This window comes from Saccopteryx leptura, chromosome 2, assembly GCF_036850995.1.
Source record: "Saccopteryx leptura isolate mSacLep1 chromosome 2, mSacLep1_pri_phased_curated, whole genome shotgun sequence".
Classification (NCBI taxonomy): Eukaryota; Metazoa; Chordata; class Mammalia; order Chiroptera; family Emballonuridae; genus Saccopteryx; species Saccopteryx leptura.
Window position 1 is genome coordinate 39,910,496 of NC_089504.1, and position 22,571 is coordinate 39,933,066.

Here is a 22,571-nt window from a genome sequence, read left to right on the forward strand (position 1 = left end):
TACAATTAAGGATTTCTCTTGCTCCTGGGGGAAGACTGAATTATGGGGGAGCAAGAATAGAAATGGACAAACTAGTTATATTTTTGTATTATGCTAATACAGAATATGATGGTGGCCTTGTCTAGGGTGACAGTAAATGTGGAGAGGACAGATCTGAGATGTATTTGAGATATAACCATTATATAGCTTCCAAACTTTTCCCAAAACAACAGGTGTGATGTGCTCCCATTCTTATTTTGTTTCTGATTACTAATGAATCTGACATTTTAAAAATTGAATTTATTGGAGTAACACTGGTTAACAAAATTGTACAGGTTTCAGATGCACAATTCTACAACACATCTTTATACTGTATTGTGTATCCACTCTACCCCCCCAAATCAAGTTTCCATCCATCACCATTTCCTCCCTTTCCTCTCCTCTACCTCCCACCCCCACAGTTGAATCTGACATTCCTTAATGACTGAGTTTATGCTTCTTAAATTGCTTATTCATATCCATTGTCCAGTTTCCTGTGGGCTTGATCTATTTTCCTTGCTGATGGTTTCTTGTATGTTACAGACATTTCAATTTTCATCTCCCATTAAGTCTACTAATTTTGTCCTTTTTGAACATAAGTTTTTAATTTTGACTGATAAGTTCATCAGACAAAGCTAGTTGTCATCTTTAGAAATTACTGGATGTATCTGTCTGGGTCCATTCAGGAGAGAGGAACCACACAGTGATTTGAACAGGGGAGGCTTATTTATTTAAAGACTTATTAACTATAACAGGGGCCTGAGGTAAGAGGATTAGCTAATAAAGAATCAAAGAAAACTCTAAAAGAATACCAGATTAGCAATGTAAGGAATAGCCACTATCACTAGGGTTGATTGAGATAGTGTCCAATGCCGACACCCCAGAGCTGAGGTGCAGACCTTGTTAGAGAGGATGTGCCTGTGGCTCACTAGATGGCAGCAGAGAAGCCACCGTGGTGCTGCATTGGCAGAAGTTGCTAGAAATCTACCTTGTAGGGTGCTGGGGAAAGCCATTTACAGAGAGGTGTCTCACAGTCTCACAGGAGGCACTCTGCTACAAACCATCTGAGGGGGGTAAGTTGCTGGCTGCTGGCCACTATACACTGAAAAGCTAGCTGCTGGAGAATCCACATGTATTGCAGGAGCCAGACCCTGGAGAAGCTGTCCAGAGCACAGGAGCCAGCCTAACCGGAACACTAGAACAGGAAACAAAACTTTCTATTTCCTGCAGTATCTCTCTGGTGCCCTCTCTTGATAAAGCTTAATTATCTATGAACTGGCAAAGGATAAATATTTAAGGGGCCCAAATTGATTTTGCAGAACAAGCAAAAAGGATAAATTTGGTACTGAAAAGCAATAATTTGTTACTGGCACACTAGAAAACCTACTCATTATTTTCAAAACTTGTAAATAAATGGAAGTGATCAAGCATTTATTCTGCCTTTCCTATACAAACAGTAGTTCACACAATATACCAAAACTTATGACAAGCAATGAAAGCAGTGCTCAGATGGAAATTTATAGCTGTAAATAGTTCCATTATAAAGAAGTCCAGACAATGGAGCATTATTCAGTGCTAAAAAGAAATAGACACATGAAGGAAACTTAGATGCATATTACTAAGTAAATGAAGCCAATATGAAATGGCTACATACTTTATGACTCCAACTATATGACATTCTGGAAAAGACAAAACTATGGAGTCAGTAAAGATCAGTGGTTGCTAGGGCTTGAGGGGGAGAGAAGGATGAATAGGCAAAGAACAGAAGAGTTTTAGGACGGTGAAATTATTCTATATGGTACACTACAACGGTAGGTACATTATATAAACCCACATTCTGTGGGCTTTACAAAAGTAAAGTCTTTTGTAAACAATGGACTTTAAGAGAAAATGATGTGTAAATGTAGGTTCATGGATTTTAACAAATGAACCACACTGTTGTACAGTGCCTATAGGTGGGGATAGGGAGAGAGGCTGCAGAGAATATTTTCAGGACTCTTACTAGCCAGTTACAGGAACCTAACTCCAAAGCAAAAAAGGGGTTTCCTGGCAGAATTCTCAGATCTCTCCCAGCATTCAAAGAAGAGTTGCAGAGACTTGGAGCACTCTGGGAATCTCAAGGATCAGAAGTCAGGGCTAAGTGTCATGATTCTGCCTCTCATCTTGGCTCTTCTTTGGTCTCAGTATCTCAGGGTTCTTGTACTGACAGAGTTTAAAAAAGTACTTTCCCTACTTCCCATTTAGAAAATTTGAAGGATAAACTTCAATGGGCACAGCTGTCACAAGCTCACTCTGATAGCTCAGAAGGGTACGGCTACTCTAATTGGTGTATTTTCCAATAATCAGTTAGAATGGGGATCACCAGTTCTCTAACAGAATTCTGTTCTGAAAAAACTAAGCAATAAATCATTACTGAGAGGCAGGGGCCAATTCATAGGCAGATGTTCTATGCAGCACTGGAATAACACGATCAGATTTGTATTTTAGAAATGTAAGCATAGCTGTATGTGATGAATAGATTCAAGGAAGTGAAACCATGAAAGAGAAAGGCAATAATTTATTCCAAAAGATTATGTGAATGATGTCTAGGCCAAGGATAGATGAGAGAGGAGAGAAGAGGAGGGGTTGGATTTGGGAAATGCTAACGAGTTAAAAGCAGGGTTTAAGCATTAATTGAATGTGTAGGGTGAAGCTAAACGTAGGCATTCGAGACAACTTATGAGCTTTCTGTTTTGAATAGTGGAGGATGATGGTTCCTGGGCTGAGACGGGGAAAAACAGGTGGAGATTCAGGTCTGAGGGAAAGGTCATGCTTGTTTTGGCCATTTGAAAGTGAAATGTTTGTAGGCTTCTGGAACACTCAGATAACTGTTAGGCAAACAGCTGGATATAACTAGGATTCTGAAACTCAGGGACAAGATCAGGGATAAAGGTATAGATTTAGAGGTCAATAGTTAAAGCCATGAGAATAGCTGAGATCAACTAAATATAAGTGAGCAGAGAGAAGTATGGTGGATAATGGCTATAAACCTGAGGAACAGTAACAATATAGGTTTGGAGAGATGAGGATTTCAGAAAGTTTTAGAGGGAACAGTCATAGAACAGGAGAACCAGAGTACTGTCACAAAAGCAAAGAGAGTGGAAATTTTGGTGGAATGATTGCTCACTAGTATTTAAACAGCATAGGGACTTGGGCCTGGGAATAGAAAATACTGGTTGGCCAGGAAGCCAGAAGAAACACAGGACAAGTTGACTGCAAAAGTGACACCACTCCCTACTCAAAAAACACAAAGGTAGCTAATTTTATGTCCGTCCTAACTGCCTGCTTAAAGTACTGAGCCACATGCAAAGTTGATTAGCGTTTGACACTATACCTCATAGGGTGGTGGTAATGAGCAGTACACCATCTTGCCCCCACAGTGCAGACACTTGCTAAGCACCAAAGCTAGAAAAAAAAGTCACCTGACCCCTGAAATGAAAAATTCCTCAAGTCTGTCTTTTTCATAATGTCTGTCCATGCCCTGGTTGGGTACCTGAGTTGGCTGGTATGGCTGATATGACAAGGTTGTAGGTTCAATCCCCAGTCAGTGTAAATACAAGAATCAACCAATGAATGCATAAGTAGAACAATAAATCAGTTCCTCTCTCTCTCAAATTACTAAATAAAAATAAAATAAAATTTAAAAGTAGCTAAGCAGAGCCAGTCCCCAAGTCAGTTCAGAGGACTTTCCTTTCCTCTGTGTGCCTTCTTTCTGCTTGAGTATAAGCTTAATAAAATCTGTCTGGAAATTTCTCTGGAGTTTCCTCTCAATCCCTATCTTGGGGAACCAAAGAACCCCAATGCCAGTAACAGTATCCAATGCATTAAAGAGATAGCTGGAGAACTATCACCATTAAAATTGGCGATATATGCTTGAAAAAAAATAAAATTGGCAATATATGGGTGACTAAAAACATTGGCAAGATACAAATAAAGCAGGAATGTTTGCTGACAGAGAACCCCAAGATAAGGTAAATCTGAATGTTAGATTTAAGGTAATGGTGGGACACTTAATTGGAAACACTCAGAATTAAAAATAAGAAGGAAAGAGGTCTAGGCTAGTGAGTTATTTAGAGTTGTTACTATATAGATAATAATTATAATTATGGGTAGAATAAATATTTGGAGGGCTGAGAACTTACAGAAAAGTCAAGGAAGGGCTTTAAGAAGGTAATGATGAGTAAAATGTTCACCCACACTGGAAGGCTTCTTGGGAAAGTGAGGTTCGTGTGGGTGGGAGAGGGTTGCATGTGTCTCACCCCCACCTAAAACCAGACAAACAGTAAGTTTTGAAGACAGAACTGCAGTTGTTCTTAGAATGCCCTAGACATACTTGGGTTCCCCAAGATAGGGATTGAGAGGAAACTCCAGAGACTCTATAGAGCTGGTGTTCAATACACGTTTATAATATTGCCCTGCTGACACATGAAAGGCTGGTGCCTGTGGCACTGTGAGGCACCCAGTGAGGCTGGAGGAGGGAATGCTGCTGGTGAGAGGCTGAATGTGGACAGGAGAATGGATTACAGACCCTGAAATCAGGCAGGATATGAACTTGCTGTAGCACTCCCCCAAAAGAATGAAGCCCTGCTTTTTTATTGTTAATATTCCTCAGATGAAAACAGCAGTTGACAAAGTACTCATGAGAATTACCTCAATCATTCCTCACAAGAGCCTTGTGATGTAAGCACAATTTTACTGATACAGAGGTAGAAGTTTAGAGAAGTGAGGAGGCTCTTTAGTGGTTATTAGATAGCAGACCCAGGGCCCAAGCCTGGATTGTTCCTTGCTTCCTTCTCTATACCACAATGCCACTGGGTAAATTCGATTTCTATAATTGAGCTTTTAGGCTGAATCAATATTAAAATTGGTTTCTGCAGCAGAGGTTTTAGGCTGAAGTGGTATTATTAAAATTATATCCTTTTGAAAAATATTTATTGAGTATAAATAAATGTCCTATACATTAAATATCAAGAAATATTCATTATTGATTACAAGTCAGGCTGTAATACTGAGGGCACCATAGAATCAAAACATCTACTCATGACATAGTGATGATTCCATTCCAATACTGTACACAGTAATAATTTACTCACAAGACACAACAAAACTCATTAAAAAAGGCCATCACTTTAACCAACCGATAATATCACAATAGAAAATGGTTTTGAATCTTAATATGAACAGTCCCAGTAATCTCATCTTTGCCTTAACAACTTAATCATGTCAATTTGAAATTGTGGAGTTATACTACCACAGACTCTAAAGAATCCCCTTTTCTTAGTTTTATTTCAAATAATTATTAAGAAATAAAATCATACATACCCACTGATACTATTAAGTAAGTTAGTCTTTCATAAGAGGAAAGGAATAAAAATTTAGTACGAAGACAGCATCCCCCAAATGTTGAGCCTCTTAACAGAAAAAAAAAGAGCACTGTAATTAACTTTCCTTCAAAGAAAGGAAAGAAACCCTTATCTGTTATGGTAAATTTGGAAAGATAAATATGTCCTAGTCCCAGAATATGCGTTTATTTTGCACGATGTACTTGAATGATGCAAGTCTATGAAGCAGGGATCTGTGGCAATCCGAATTCATCCACCAGGACTCCATCCTGTAAAAAGGGAGCAATGTTAATGCCACTATTTTTCAACTGATAAAGAACATGATAACAAATATTTCAGTTAAAACTCATCTCCAAATGTTTAATCAATGAAAATCAAAATTCTAGCCTGACAGGCGGTGGCGCAGTAGATAGAGTGTCAGACTGGGATGCGGAGGACCCAGGTTCGAGACCCCGAGGTCGCCAGCTTGAGCACGGGCTCATCTGGTTTGAGCAAAAAGCTCACCAGCTTAGACCCAAGGTCACTGGCTCGAGCAAGGGATTACTCGGTCTGCTGTAGCCCCACGGTCAAGGCAATCAATGAAAAACTAAGGTGTTGTAATGAAAAACTAATGATTGATGCTTCTCATCTCTCTCTGTTCCTGTCTGTCTGTCCCTATCTATCCCTCTCTCTTGACTATATCTGTAAAAAAAAAAATCAAAATTCTACTCAGAAGATGAGAATGAGGTTTTTTATGAAAGGTAAAGAGGAAAGTGATAAAACTGGAAAAGAACTGGAAAGAGATTAAAAGGTGTGATCTTTGCATGTTAAAGGAAGAGTAAGAGAGAAAGAGAAACTTAAGTGTAAATCTAGAAAGGGAAAAACAGGGGTGGAGGGTCCAGGAGAAAGAGTGGAGGAGTTAGTCCTTGCCTCCAGATTCCCATTTTCACTCTGATCCCCAAAGTAAACAAATTAATACTTACAGCCTCCCAAATCCTTGAAGGAGCAGTGCCCTAGAGCAGGCAGTTATTATCATATCATACTGTATACTCTGTACTACAAACATATAGGCAGTGATACCACTATCAATTAGGAAACTATATTCCGTCCTTGATAGCTTGGTTGGTTAGAGAATCATCTGGAAACTCAGAGGTTGATGGTTCAATCTCTGGCCAGGGCACATATGTTCCCGTCTCTCTTTCTCTCATCCTTCCTCTCTCGCTAAAATCAATTTAAAATGAAATGTAAAAAAGAAAGTAAAAAGAAACCATATCTCTGACTCAGGAACCTGTGACCTTCTAGAAGTGGACATAACATACATGCTTCAGGGAATTAAAAAAGTGGGCTATGCCTGACCTGTGATGGTGCAGTGGATCAAGCATCAACCTGGAAAGCTGAGGTCTCTGGTTCAAAACCTTAGGCTTGCCCGGTCAAGGCACATATGAGAGTTGATGCTTCCTGCTCCTCCCCCCTTCTCTCCCCCCCCCTTCTCTAAAATGAATAAATTAAAAAAAAGAAGGTGGGCTATGGTAGTAGTAATAAAAATTATTACACGTGTGCTGAGAAAAAGCAACCTATGCAGCTGGAATCTTGTGGGCTGTGGGGCAGAGAAAGGTAGGACTACTTCAAGCTCAAGGTAGACAGGAGGGGTACAGTAGGAGAAGACAAACATTCATAGAAATCAACTATAAGGACCTGAAAAATTACCTACTTGACATTTTCTGCTTGCCCATATTTTACAGATGGAAAAATACTAATCAGATTCACAGAGAAGACATGAATTGCTAGTTTGCTCAAAGTCATACAGTGAATAAAGGCAGAGCTGAGACTGGTTCCCATGCAAGGATTCTGTCAACTACTCTGTGCATACTCAATATGTATGCTGTGAGATAAGGCAAACACCAGGACTGTAAATGTCCCATGGCAACAACAAATGACAAACTACACCAGGAACTAAGATGGAGTGAACAACCTGACCAGGCAGTGGCGCAGTGGATAGAGCATTGGACTGGGATGCAGAGGACCCAGGTTTGAGACCCCGAGGTCGCCAGCTTGAGCGCGGGCTCATCTGGTTTGAACAAAAGCCCACCAGCTTGAACCCAAGGTCGCTGGCTCCAGCAAGGGGTTACTCGGTCTGCTGAAGGCCCGTGGTCAAGGCACGTATGAGAAAGCAATCAATGAACAACTAAGGTGTTGCAACACGCAATGAAAAACTAATGATTGATGCTTCTCATCTCTCTTTGTTCCTGTCTGTCTGTCCCTGTCTATACCTCTCTCTGACTCTCTGTCTCTGTAAAAAATAAATTAAAAAAAAAAAAAAGATAGAGTGAACAGGGTATCATATGCAGCAAAATTTTATCTATTTATAATAATGATAAGCACTTTGGACAGGGCTCTTAGTATGCAAAACCATTTTACATAGAAGAGCAAATTTCATCTACACAACAATTATGTGAGATGATACCTGTATTTTACAGATGCAAGGAACAGAAAAGTCCAACAGTTAAGTGATTTGCCAAGGTTTCACGGTCACTGTCAGAGACTTAAATCCAAGTGTCCTGCATCTTTTACCATGTTAATTTAGAATCTTTGTACATTTAGTTTTATGCTTAAATTATTGCCTACTTTAAAAATATCCACCCTATAACTAAGCAGTACCTGGACAGAAGAACTTTCTTTTACATTACTGCCTGGCACAGTTCATGCATGTGTTGCTGATGCTTTTCCAGGAAATGTCTAAAACTTACAAAGGCACCCAGTGCAAGTTCACAACAGGGTAATTTGTAATAGTATACAAATTGTCATTGTATAAAAACATTCCTGGGTCTCTGTGACACTATTTACATAGCCTGTCCATAATCCAATGCAGGAAAATTGGGCTTTCAAGGGTACCCCAAGTAATGATCAAGACAGTCTTTCCTTGTTCTTACTTAAGACTATCTTTTAGATTCCAAGACTGGTGATCAAGAATAAACCTTTATAATTTGCACAGAAAATATAAACAGAAAAAGCTTTTACCTTATTCTTTGTGTCAGTAGGAACACCTTCTGGAATTGCAGGTGCAGATGCTGCTTCATCCAAGTAAGAACTGTCTTCATCAGCCAGAAGCTCATCACCCAGTGCATCCAACTCTGAAATTGAAATAGTCAACATTTCAAAAATATGGTAAAGTGAGTAGACAGTGACTAGGAGGAATAAAAATAGCAGGCAGGTGCCTGACCAGGTGGTGGTGCAGTGGATAGAGCGTCGGACTGGGATGCGGAAGGACCCAGGTTCAAGACCCCGAGGTCGCCAGCTTGAGCGCGGGCTCATCTGCCTTGAGCAAAGAGCTCACCAGCTTGGACCCAAGGTCCCTGGCTCCAGCAAGGGGTTACTCCGTCTGGTGAAGGCCCACAGTCAAGGCACATGTGAGAAAGTAATCAATGAACAACTAAGAAGTCGCAGCGCGCAACGAGAAACTGATGATTGATGCTTCTCATCTCTCTCTCTGTTCCTGTCTGTCTGTCCCTGTCTATCTCTGCCTCTGTAAAAAAAAAAAAAAAAAAAAAAAAAAAATAGCAGGCAGGGACTCATTAGGGGAAACTCTAATTGGGAAATAAAAAAAATAAAGAAATAAATGTGGTTGGGAGGAGGTTCTAAGCGAAAACAGAACATTGGCTAGGGGAGAAGCAGTAGTAATGTGACGGGTATCATGTGACAGAAAATCCAGTGTTCTAGATCTACCCAGTTACTCATGCTAGAAATTAACAAACATCCTTGATACCTCCCTCTCCTCTCACATTCAATCAATTATCAAGTCTTGTCCATTTAGCCTCCTAAAATTTCTTCAATCTGTTCACTTCTGTTACTGCTACCACAACATTAGTTTGAGACACCATCATCTCCTAAACAATTACAGCAAGTTTCTGAACAACATCCTCAGGCCACCCAACAGCCCTTCTCATTTTTTCCTAACTCCTACTAAGCTTTTAGGTCCCGTGCCTGTCCCCTACTACCAAATGCATTAGATTTCTCAGCAATGTGCTTCATGGTACCCCATTCTTCTCCGACCGTTTGTGCTCTTGTAATTAACTACTTGACAGAAGCAGTTTCTTATTCCTGTTCAAGAAAATTCATGGCCTGACCAGGTGATGGCGCAGTGGATAGAGCGTCGGACTGGGATGCGGAAGGACCCAGGTTTGAGACCCCGAGGTTGCCAGCTTGAGCATGGGCTCATCTGGTTTGAGCAAAGCTCACCAACTTGGACCCAAGGTCACTGGCTCGAGCAAGGGGTTTCTCAGGCTGCTGAAGGCCCATGGTCAAGGCACATATGAGAAAGCAATCAATGAACAACTAAGGTGTCACAATGAAAAACTGATGATTGATGCTTCTCATCTCTCTCCGTTCCTGTCTGTCTGTCCCTATCTATCCCTCTCTCTGACTCTCTCTCTCCCTCTGTCCCTGTAAAAAAAAAAGAAAATTCATGAATTCAGGGGTCATACTTGTTTTCTACAATGCTGAATTCCCAGCACCTAATACAGTGTCTGGTATAAATAGATGTACAATAAGTATCTGCCAGCTACTGTTTCTTGATCTGCTTTGCTGTTTTGAGGGAGTGGAGTCCAAGCAGAAAAACAGGAAGAACAAAAGCAAAAGGAAAACAGCAGGGAAAGGCCATGTTTAGTTAGTAAGGTCAACAAAAGCCTTTGCATGGACCTTCCTTCAGAGTGTGTCCATCTCAGAGCTGTTGGTGGAGTACGCAAGTCCAAAGCGGCTGACGCACAAGCCCTCTTGCCAAAGACTGTGGCATAAACGATCTCTCAAGGAACTCTCACAGGAATTTTCTCTTAGCATTTGGGAAAAGGTCCCAGGCACTTGCTCCTTTAAAACTCTAAAGCAAAGCATACATTGCTTTTCCCATAACTTACCTGCTTCTAGGTCATCTTCATCTAACTCTGGGGTGCCGTAACTACGACTCAGTGCTTCTTGGATTTCGTTTGCATCTTCCATCATATCCTCTAGCTGGTCTTGTAAATCCTACAGGAATATATGACAGGATTTAAATTCATTTCCCACCATTTTTCTCTACCGCTTGTCCCTATCTTTTCTCTGAATCTTAGAAAGGAGTAATTTTTAAAAAGATGATGTACAAAAAATACAGAGACATAACAAGTTCTCAACAGTGTCAGTTCCCCTCTTTTACCCCAGTCCTTGGCTAGTAATTATTTTTAGTTAACAGCTGAGCAGGTGTTTCTCTAAAGGACAAGTTTGAGTAACTCTGAATATCCCTTCTAATTAATAAATATAAGAAAGTGAGCTTAAAGGATTATTTAAAAATCACAAATTTTAAGATTTTATCTAACAATAACTAAATGTCACCAACCCACATAATCCTCCTCCTGTTTTTGGTGGTAAAAATATAAACTTAAAAATAAAGAAGAACAGAATTGGTGATCTTGTCTTTAAATTTAAAGTGTCTCATGGAAATCTGAAGTCCTACTGCAATAATAGATGCCCATCAGCCCTCTGTCATTACAGAGTTTACCTGAAATCTTAAGTCAAGCAACAGCTACACTATCAACATTTTCCTAATTAATGGAGAAAAAGAGGTAATTGAGACAAGCAAATTACTTGTCTTGAGTTAGCTAAAGACTGACTACTCTGTGTAAGAAATGAGGCAGTAGCAGAAACAATTAGGAGGTATAAAAAGTTGTATTTGGCCCTGGCTGGGTGGGTTAGTGGATAAAGTGTTGTGCCAGTGCACGGAGGGCCTAGCTCTGATCCCTGGTCAGGGCACATGAGAAGCAACCAATGAGTAAACAACTAAGTGGAACAATCAGTTGGTGCTTCTCTCTCTCTCTTTACCTTATCAATGGAAAAATAAAAGTACTGATCCTGCCATGGTTGGTTAAACAAATGAAATCAGGATAGGCTTGATATCTGAGACCAGGCTGGTAAAAATAATTGACTGAAGGTATAAATCATTAGTGAATAATTTACTTATGCTTAACTGGGAGACTACTACAAGGCCAAAAAGAATGTAAAACTAATCTGAGAAGTAGTATAGAAAATAAAGAACAGTTAGTGTAATGGTTTAAAGAGCTAACTCTGGAATCAGACATATCCAAGTTAAAATTTTGTTAATGTCTTTAAGCTTTAATTTCTTTATCTTTATAATAGGATTATTAATACCATACATTATATAAGAATTTATTGCAGCCTGATCAGGCGGTGGCGCAGTGAATAGAGAGTCGGACTGGGATGCGAAAGGACCCAGGTTCACGACCCTGAGGTCGAAAAAAAAAAAAAAAAGACCCCGAGGTCGCCAGCTTGAGCACGGGCTCATTTGGCTTGAGCAGAAAAAAAAATAAAATAAAAGCTCACCAGCTTGGACCCAAGGTCACTGGCTCGAGCAAGGCCCATGGTCAAGGCACATATGAGAAAGCAATCAAGGAACAACTAAGGTGTCGCAAGGAACAACTAAGGTGTCGCAACGAAAAACTGATGATTGATGCTTCTCATCTCTCTCCATTCCTGTCTGTCTGTCCCTATCTATCCCTCTCTCTGACTCTCTCTGTCCCTGTAAAAAAATAAAAAAAAATAAAAAAATTAAAAAAAAGAATTTATTGCAATAAAATATGTCAAACACTAAGCACTTAATACTAGTTAGTTCCTACTACGTTAAGGAAGCGCAGAACAATATACTCTTCACATACTGAAAATTTCATATAATGGGGTAGTGTTGATACTGCAGAAAAGGCCCAAATCAGCATTTTCAGAATTTCTAGAACAGTGCAAAACATTTGAAAACTCCTTTCTAGCCTCCAAGTATAGAAAGTAAAATAGAAAAAACATTTAAAAAAAATGCTCTGCTCTTTGCATTTCCAAGTGTCAAACTACCACACTGTACATATGCAACATTTTGCTATCCAGAGAAGCACTGGCTGAAACAATAATTAAGAGAGTGAAAATAACATAACTAATCAAGTCAAGCTTTTACTATGCTATTACATATCCAGACAAGACATTTTCCCGAAATCATCTATGAATAGGCTTCCTAGCAATAAACTCCAGGATAGGCACAGAAAAAATACATCACACAAAGAACAGGTTGATTCAGAACTGGACAAACAAAAACAATATAAACAAATGCAAACACTAGACTTCATGTGCAGAAACAGAAAAATAAAAAAGAAACAGCTACATACACACAGAGGCATAATTTTTTTTTTTTTCTGAAGCTGGAAACGGGGAGAGACAGTCAGACAGACTCCCGCATGCGCCTGACCAGGATCCACCCGGCACGCCCACCAGGGGCGACGCTCTGCCCACCAGGGACAATGCTCTGCCCCTCTGGGGCGTCGCTCTGCCGCGACCAGAGCCACTCCAGCGCCTGGGGCAGAGGCCAAGGAGCCATCCCCAGCGCCCGGGCCATCTTTGCTCCAATGGAGCCTTGGCTGCGGGAGGGGAAGAGAGAGACAGAGAGGAAGGAGGGGGGGGTGGAGAAGCAAATGGGCGCTTCTCCTATGTGCCCTGGCCGGGAATCGAACCTGGGTCCCCCGCACGCCAGGCCGACGCTCTACCGCTGAGCCAACCGGCCAGGGCCAGAGGCAAAATTTTTAAATGAGAGCTTGAAAAAAAAAGAAAATGTTTTACAAGTATTTTAGGAAAAATGAAATTCAAAATATATAACCCAACTAAAGATACACATGCATACACACCAAAAAAGTTAAAGAAAAAGAGACTCTCCACCTGTCATGTGGGCATATCTATTAGGGGACAGGAAAAAGGATAATTAGGCAGGGAAACAGAGAGACAGGTGAAAGATGAAGAGACATACAAAAACCCCACAAAGACCAAAGTTTCTATTTCATTTATTATATAGCGTTAACTAAACACAAGGAACCCTAAAAACTGAATATAAATATAACTTCATTTTATTATCACATAGTATATACCTATAAGACAAGCATACATAAAACATTTTTCTCCTTGAAGATATCACTAAGTTTAATGCCTTGTAAGCAAAGACTGGTGAAGAATTAGATAGATAGCCATAGGTAGTCTAAGGAGGAATGCTTAAAAAAATCGCAAGATTGAGGAATGCTGTCAGTCCTTATTCTTACAAAAAACTGAAAGGCCAGCACTCCCAGAGAATACCTCTGTAGAGACAGTAAAATGCTGGGTACACAGTGTTAAGTACTCAACCAACAAATACTTCTTGAATTGTGCAGAACTACTTTGTGCCGTTTAATAGCCACTCATTTATTTGTTCATTGACCATCAAATACTTTCTGAGCACCAACAATGGCCAGGCATTGTTCAAGGCTCTGGGGATACAACAGTGAACAAAACTGAATCATTGTCCTATATAGAGACATTCTACTCAGGACATAGATGTAAAGGCACCATCATATTTTCAGAAGCCTCTTTCCTTTGGCCAGTCACCACTCCTTCCCTCTGCTATCCATGCTTGCCATCTGGGCTGTTCAAATGACAGAGGTGACAGGAGCCAAACTCTCACCTCCCAGCCAAAACATGATCTCAAAAGAAAAGCTAATTTTTTCTTCTTCTTTTTAGCAAGAGAGACAGACAGACAGACACAGACAGGAAGGAAGAGAGATGAGAAATATCAACTCATAGTTTTGGCACCTTAGTTGTTCATTGTTTTCTCATACATGCCTTGACTGGGGGACTCCAGCTGAGCCAGTGTCCTTGGGCTTTAAGCTAGTGACCTTTGGGCTCAAGTCAGCAACCATGGGGTCCTGTCTATGACACCACGCTCAAGCTGGTGACCTTGGGGTTTTGAACCTGGGTCCTCAGCGTCCCAGGCTGATGCTCTATCCACTGGGCCCCCACCTGGTCAAGCAGAAATGCTAATTTTTTTAAAAAATTTTTATTTATTCATTTTAGAGAGGAGAGGGAGAGACAGAGAGAGAGAGAGAGAGAGAAGGGGGGGAGGAGCTGGAAGCATCAACTCCCATATGTGCCTTGACCAGGCAAGCCCAGGGTTTCGAACCGGCGACCTCAGCATTTCCAGGTCGACGCTTTATCCGCTGCGCCACCATAGGTCAGGCCAGAAATGCTAATTTTAAGGACCTAATGATATTAAATACCTAGAGAGAATCAATAGAAATGGAAACAAATACCATGCCAGGAACTGTTTTAAGTGCTCTATATATATATACTTATTTAACACTCATTACAATAGGAGATGGGCAGCAACATCACTACTTTACAACTGAGGAATTGAGACTCAAAAATCATTATGAAGTAACAGGAAACTGGGTGCTTATTTATAGGTGCTTATTATGTACCAGGCATTGTACGTGTAGACACACCAACTTGTTTATTACATCTTTATAATAATAACCATAAGTGGTATTAGGAGCCTTGCATTAATAAGGATAGTGAGACCTTTGCTAACTTGCCCTGAAGTTAGTTATGAGTAAATGGTAGGCCCAAGATTCAGTCGTCTTCTGTACCCTTCCCATCACACATACATTCATTTGAATTCTTTCAGAAAGTAGTGCATTCTTGCAGAAACCAGTATATGTCTCACCTCGATTTGGTCAATTTTCACTTGCTTGTATGCTTTCTTCATTTCCTTTACTCCCAGTTTCATAGCATCAACCTAAAAAAAGGGTTAAGAGAAAACACACTACCTTAAGAAGCCATGCTGGTTAAACTGTCTTTTATAAACCACAGGAATAAAGCACAAGAGTACAAAAATAAAATAAAATCTCGGGAAAAAGCGCTATGAAGTACCGTGGTCTTGGTGTCCTTCAATGACTGGATGGTGTAATTGGCTTGTTCCATGTTAAATGATTGTTGGGCAAGATTGTCCCGCTGCTGCTCATACCTTTTTAGAGTGAATTGAGAACGGCAAATGTGAGCCAGATAGAAATCCTCAGGAAGAAAGTACCTCTAATACTAAACAAGAGAATTTTCTTTAAAACATTAAAAAAAATTGGCTCTGGCGGGTTAGTTCAGTTGGTTTAGGGGTCGTCCCAAAACACCAAGGTTGTGGGCTTGATCTTTGGTGAGGGAAGCAACAAACGAATGCTTCCCTCTCTCTAAAATTAATAAATTAAAAAAAATTTTATGTACACACATACACACACACAGAGAAAAACTGGCCAAAACAATCTCTAACCAGATACCACTTGATGGTATTTGGTCTTTTTTGTAAGTATTTTAGTTATAACATTATTTTCCATTTACTATTATAGTACTTCTTGCTACAAAGTCTTAATATACTGTGTTTTTTGCTCCATAAGACAGACTCCCCCCCCCAAAAAAAAAAAAAAAAGTGGAGGGGAAAATGCCCGTGTATCTTATGGAGCGAAAAATATGGTATTTATTAAGTATTTTAACACACCATTTGGTTCAGAATATATTTTTTCTTATTTTCCTCCTTAAAACCGTAGGTGAGTCTTATGGTCAGGTGCATCTTATAGAGTGAAAAATATGGTATATATAATGTTTTTACATTATTTCCTATGCTTACATTCCCAGAAGTGGAATTCTAGGGTAAAGGGTAAGACTGTTTTTAAGGCTCTTCACACATAAAGTGAAAATATTTTCCAGGAGACTGAACTCTTGAGGGCAGGTATTATATTTTATTAATCTTGAATCCATAATTAGATACCCTATCTGACCTAATATAATGCCTAGCCTTCAAAATATGTTTTTGTTTTTTTAACTTTTTAACAATATATATTTTTTAATTTATTTATTCATTTTAGAGAGAAGAGGGGAGAGAAAAAGAGAGAGAGAGAGAGAGAAGGGGGGACGGGAGGAGCAGGAAACATCAACTCCCATAAGTGCCTTGACCAAGCAAGCTCCAGGGTTTTGAATTGGCAACCTCAGCATTCCAGGTCAATGCTTTATCCACTGTGCCACCACACGTCAGGCTTAATTTACTGATTTTGAGAGAAAAGAGAGAGAGAGAAAGATAGGGGAGAGCAGGAAACATCAACTCATAGTAGTTGTTTCCTATATGTACCTTGACCAGGCAAGCCCGGGGTTTTGAACTGGTGACTTTGGCATTCCAGGTTGACGCTTTATCCACTACGCTACCACAGGTCAGGCAAAATATGTTTTTTTAAATAAAGTTTTCTATCAAAGTATTGTACTACCTCAAAGGTTTACATCATATTCTTTATATAATATCTGAAAACCAACTATCTTACCAGGAGAAAAATGGTCAGTTGACAGCGTAGGCAGATGGTGGTGAAATATTAAAAAGTATAGTTTCCAAAGAAATATTATTATTTTAAAGATTTTATTTATTATTTTAATTTTATTTATTTATTTATTTATTTATTTATTAACAGAGACAGAGAGTGAGAGAGAGGGATAGACGGGGACAGACAGACAGGCACTGAGAGAGATGAGAAGCATCAATCATTAGTTTTTCATTGCACGTTGCAACACCTTAGTTGTTCATTGATTGCTTTCTCATATGTGCCTTGACCGCGGGCCTTCAGCAGACTGAGTAACCCCCTGCTGGAGCCAGCAACCTTGGGTTCAAGCTGGTGGGCTTTTGCTCAAACTAGATGAGCCCGTGCTCAAGCTGGTGACCTTGGGGTCTCAAACCTGGATCCTCTGCATCCCAGTCTGACACTCTATCCACTGCGCCACTGCCTGGTCAGGCTAAAGATTTTATTTATTGATTTTAGAGAGAGGAGAAGAGAGAGAGAAAGAGAGGGAGAGAGAAAGAGAGAAAGGGGTGGGGAGTGGGAAGCATCAACTCATAGTAGTTGCTTTTTGTGTGTGCCTTGACCTGGCAAGCCTGGGATTTTGAGCTGGTGACCTCAGTCTTCCAGGCTGACACTTTATCCACTTTATCCACTGTGCCATCACAGGTCAGGCCCAAAGAAATATTTAAAAGGACAAAGAAATACTCATAATATTAAGTATAAACCTATATTCCTATATAAAGGCCATTTGTTTTCTTCTAAAAAACGATGTGCACATATACCATGTATTCTCAAGCACAGAAAAGAAACTGTAAGAAGACAGCATTTCCAGGTGGTTATTTCTGATAGTAGGAATCTAGGTAAATTTTCTTTTCTTCTACTCATGTTTATGTATATATTTTTCAAGTTACTATAATGCACATGTATCCTTTAAAAAAAAAGTTACTTAAAACTTCCAATGCCTGATCAGGCAGTAGCACAGTGGATAGAGCATCAGCCCGGGACACTGAGGACCCAGGTTCAAAACCCTGAGGTCACTGGCTTGAGCACCTAGTTTGAGCTCAGGATCACCAGCTTGAGCGTGGGATCATAGACATGACCTCATGGTCGCTGGCTTAAGCCGAAAGGTCGCTCACTGGCTTGAAGCCCAAGGTCGCTGGCTTTAGCCCAAGTTCACTGGCTTGGGCAAGGGGTCTCTGGCTCGGCTGGAGCTTCCCAGTCAAGGCACATATGAGAAAGCAATCAATGAACAACTAAGGTGCCACAACTATGAGTTAATGCTTCTCATCTCTCTTGTTTCCTGTCTGTCTGTCCCTTCATATCTCTCCCTCTCTCTCTCACTAAAAAACAAACTTGCAATGCTACCAATTAAGGAGATTAGTTTCACCACTCTAGGCATTACAATAGCCCCCCATTTTTTTTTTTTTTTCCTGAAGCTGGAAATGGGGAGGCAGTCAGACAGACTCCCGCATGCGCCCGACCGGGATCCACCCGGCATGCCCACCAGGGGGCGATGCTCTGCCCATTCGGGGCATTGCTCTGTTGCGACCAGAGCCATTCTAGCGCCTGAGGCAGAGGCCATGGAGCCATTCCCAGCGCCCGGGCCATCTTTGCTCCTATGGAGCCTTGGCTGCGGGAGGGGAAGAGAGAGACAGAGAGGAAGGAGAGGGGGAGGGGTGGAGAAGCAGACAGGCACTTCTCCTGTGTGCCCTGGCCAGGAATCGAACACGGGACTCCTGCACGCCAGGCTGACGCTCTAACACTGAGCCAACCGGCCAGGGCTAGCCCCCCATTTTGACTAACCTAAAAGGAGTAAAATTTTATGAATAGGAAAAGAGTTATTAACAATCTTCGTTCCTCATTACAGTAGTTGATTAGATTACACCTAACCTCTATAACCCTATAGAAAGTCTTCAGCTGGACAGCCCACAAAGGTAAGCAACAAAAATACTATTTGGCTTCTGCTTAAATACTGGGATATAGTCACTGAAAGCAAATTAGGGACTTTTAAGTCTTCTGGTGGGAGGGAACAATATTCAAGATTTTGAATTTTACATACAAACAAAAATTATGGTGTGTAAGAAGACCTGACTTGGAGTGGTGAACACACAATACAATATACAGACAATGTATTATAGAATTGTACCCCTGAAATGTATATAATTTTATTAACCAATGTCACCCGAATAAATTCAATAAAAAATAAGTAAGTAAAATTAAAAAGGCACACTCTAATTAAATAAATAATGAGAGAACCAAACCCTATGGGACTGGGCAGTCCAATAGAAAAGCCACCAGCCACATATGGTTAAACTTAAATTGTTAAAATTAAATAAAATTAAACAATTTTATTAAAAATAGACACTTTTTAAATCCTCAACAGCTACCCCTGGCTACAAGCTATTGAGCCAGTCACCAGAAATAAAGAACAGCACTATTAAAGCAAAACATTGTTTAAATGGATGGTGACACAGAAATGTTGCTGAATACAGAGGGGGAGAAAAAGCTAGTTAACGATATATGTAAATAAAATTTGTAATTAAATAAAGAATTCTTAGAAAATGGTATAAAAACCTGAAGGAATGGAAGATCATTTCTCTTTTGGTCAAACCTGTGGAAGAAAGGAGATTATGTCTATAACTTACATCCGCTTTTGCTTTAAAACCCGCAAGGCTTTCTGCTTGACCATATTCTGAGAAGAAAAACAGATTTTGATGAAAAGAAGTGGAAAACACATATATGGTAAAAGAAATCTCCTAATCCTAGTTGGGGCGCATGCAGGAGTCTGTCTCTTGGCCTCCCCTCCTCTCACTAATAAAAAACAATAAAAAAGAAATCTCCCATTTCCCCAAATGTACCTATTTACTTACTCTGTTCTTCAAAGAGGCGTATATAGTGGCTCCTGGACTGTTCTTCACCTCCCAGCACAGTCTTTAAGCCTCAGCTCATCTCTGCCTTTGCATCCCATATCCCAGTGTATGAACTGTATGCCTTTTTTCTAGGCATGTTAGCTCCACTCCCAACCCCAATAACGCTGATTTTGTATATCCAGTTACCTTAGGAGATCCCCAACCTGGACATCCTACTTTCTACTCAAACTCAACATACACAAACTCCTCAACCTGCTTTCTCCTTGGGAATTACTAACAGTCCCACCAATCTCTCACTGTTCTAGGTTGAGAACCTGTTCATCAACCTTACCTTTCCTCTCTCTCTTCATGAACAGAATTCACTTCGAATTTGATTCATGTCATTCTCATGGCTACCACCATGCTTTAGGCTTTCACTCTAGTCTAGATGAGTTTTCCTGCTTCTGGCCACTCTTCTTTCCATGCCATCAACTAAGATGGCTGAGAAATGCCTCTCGTAACTTCCCTTTCTATACTGTTCCATAAATCATTGTATTTGTCTCCTCCAATGAAGAAGGGAAAGCAGATATTATTACCTCACAGAGAATAATAATACCTAACATTTACTGAATGTTTCCAGCTACTAGACGCAGTGCTATGTAGGTCACATGAATTACCTTGTTTAATCCTCAAACTATAAAGTAGGTATTATTCCCATGTTACAAATGGGAAAGCTGAGGTACAGTGATGCTAACTAAGCAACTTGCCCTAGTTCAAATAAGTTATAAAGATGGAAGCAAAGTAGGTAGTTCTATATCCAGTCCATACACTTTATTTTAGTACTCTATGTTTCTACCTAACCAAAGAGGAAAATAAGCAGTAAGGTGACTTTACTAAGGCCCCAGCTAGTAGGTAGTGAAGGTGTTAATAGAATACTGGTCTCCAGATGCCTAGTTCGGCACTTTTCCCCCAACATGCCACTCCTTAATCAGTCTATTATACGTATTTAACATGACCAGCCTGGCAACTCATTATTTTTGAACATAGCCCAGCCCCCTGGTCGGCAAACTGCCGAGCCACATGCAGGTCTTTGGCTCCTTGAGAGTGGCTCTTCCACAAAATACCACATGCGGGCGCTATTTCAATAAGGAATGTATCTACCTATATAGTTTAAGTTTAAAACAGTTGGCTCTCAAAAGAAATTTCAATCATTGTACTGTTGATCTTTGGCTCTGTTGACAATTGAGTTTGCATCAGCCCTTCTCCGCAGATTGCTATTTTCTCAGTAGAGCACGCTAATTCACACATACATGCTTTTGGACATTGGATTAGTATCTTCTCTCCACCAGGTCAAAATCCAGTCTCCCTTTCACATCTGGCTGCAAACTCTCTTCCCTGAAGGTTATACCCTCACGTAGATTCTCTTTACCAGACTATTAGTATGCCTTCTGTATCTCTCCCCAGCCCCTATCACCAGGCCCTATTTCCACAGGGGCTTCAATGAGGCTGTTGCAGCAGCTGCTGCGACCTTACCTTTGCAGGACCCTCTCTCATCTTCTTGATCTGATCCTTATACTTCACTAGTTCAGCATCTAGTCGAGAAATCTTCTTGTCAATGGATTCTGCCCTACTGTCCACCTTGAGGAAAAAAACAAAAGGCAGTGGTAGCTATTGTAATATACTTACATGAGAAGGAGGGGGGGCAGAGGAGAAAGGAATATGAAGGAAGAAAAGTACAGAAGACCATAGGGCAAATGGGGAAAACTGTGGCTTCCAAAAGGAGTGAGATTTCCAGTCAGAAACACTGCCGGTGAGGAGGGGGGGCTTTTATAAACTAAGCTCCACCCACCAGATTTTGATATTCCAGGGTCACCCTCAATTGTATTTGGGCAGAAAAATTTGATACTCAATTGGCTAAGTTGCAATTTTTCTAGAATCAGAAAGTAGTCAGGCTGGGGACTCAGCCAGGAGGTATGTGAAATTAGCCCAGTGGACCCTAGCTAGGACTGTAGATCTAATGCTGTTCCCTAAATAGAGGGTGGTGGCTTAATGTGCAGGAGCAGGGCTCTGAATTTTGTTACTGAGATCCAGGACAGGGGTACAGCTATGCTAACCTAGGATATCAAGCTGAGGGTCCTGACGTGGAAGAGGGATGAGGTATGAAAAGTAAGGGGTCGGGCTAGACGAGGTAGGAAGGGTGTATAGGCCGAAGACGGGTTGAGGTGAAGAGATAAAGAACGAACTAGTGGACGCGACAGTGGGCATCAAGAAGAGGTCGGATGCCAGTAGAGGAGACAGTGATGGGTCAAGGATCCCTGGTCTGTGGCGTCAGGAGTGACCCGGGTAGCAGAACGAAGGTGGAGTGGAAAGGGCCGAGGTGTTATGGGCCTGAGATCGGGAATGGGATGGAGGAGTAGGAGCCAGGGGTGGATGGGGTGAAGCATTTCAGAGGCCCCGAGCCTAATTAAGTGTGGTCAAGCGCCCACCGTGCCAATGCAGTCAGTCAGGCTAGGCGGCGGAGCCTTGGGTTTCGCTTTCCCGAAGAATCGGTTCATCTTGGGTCGCCGCGAAGAAAACCCAAACACTGGAGCAAAACCAAAAACGGAAGCACAAAAACCTCCGCCTTTTCCTTGACTTCCGGCTCCCCATGCGCAAGCGCAATGAGTTTATTAGAGTTTCCCAATCTTTTTTCCGGGTTTTTAGCTCGGCCTTCCGGGGAAGGAGAGCTCCAGGAGGTTGGAGGTGCGGGATAGAGAGTCAGCAGGGGGCGTGTCCACAGAGATATGAGGGCGTGGCTTCAGATCAGCAAGGCAGGGCCTCATCTGAGTGGGTGGGACCGAGGGGTGGCTTCCTCCGTGTAGGGCGGTACAGGAGCCGGGTTGGCTCCAAGGGGCGTGGCCGGTGGGGGCGGTGCGGGGCGGGATAGGGAAGTAGTCCTGCGGGGGGGTAAGCTGCGCTGCTCAGGTCCCACCTCTGGGCGGGCAACTAGCGCGGGTCTGGCAGAGCGCGGTGGGGCACGGAGACCGAGAGGCGACCGGGAGCGGCTGGCCCCCCGGCTTCGCGCCTCTCGGCCGGGCCGGGAGTCACGTCAGTCGTTGCCCCCAGTGGAGCGTGGTTCCCTTCCCTCTCAGCGATCATCCATCCGTAGTGTGGCTAGCCAG

At 41.4% G+C, this 22,571-nt stretch overlaps 1 protein-coding gene across 1 annotated transcript; it reads right to left on the reverse strand.

The window, feature by feature from the left end:
- Nucleotides 1–1,534: 1,534 nt before the first annotated feature.
- CHMP5 (charged multivesicular body protein 5) lies at nucleotides 1,535–22,050 on the reverse strand. The gene is made up of 8 exons (XM_066367830.1): nucleotides 21,897–22,050; nucleotides 20,944–21,048; nucleotides 19,207–19,253; nucleotides 15,126–15,219; nucleotides 14,920–14,991; nucleotides 10,286–10,394; nucleotides 8,397–8,509; nucleotides 1,535–5,668 (listed from the first exon to the last, which is right to left on the reverse strand). The coding sequence occupies exons 1-8, from the start codon at nucleotides 21,963–21,965 to the stop codon at nucleotides 5,618–5,620; spliced, it is 660 nt and encodes a 219-aa protein (XP_066223927.1). The 5' UTR covers nucleotides 21,966–22,050; the 3' UTR covers nucleotides 1,535–5,617.
- Nucleotides 22,051–22,571: the final 521 nt, after the last annotated feature.

Excerpts from the sequence above, each read along its gene's own strand:
- CHMP5 (XM_066367830.1), bottom strand. The coding sequence starts at position 21,965 with ATGAACCGATTCTTCGGGAAAGCGAAACCCAAGGCTCCGCCGCCTAGC. Across the intron at positions 15,220-19,206 it reads GTTTTAAAGCAAAAGCGGAT|GTATGAGCAGCAGCGGGACA; the intron begins GTAAGTTATAGA and ends CACTCTAAAAAG. Across the intron at positions 8,510-10,285 it reads TGAAGATGACCTAGAAGCAG|AGTTGGATGCACTGGGTGAT; the intron begins GTAAGTTATGGG and ends TTTCAATTTCAG.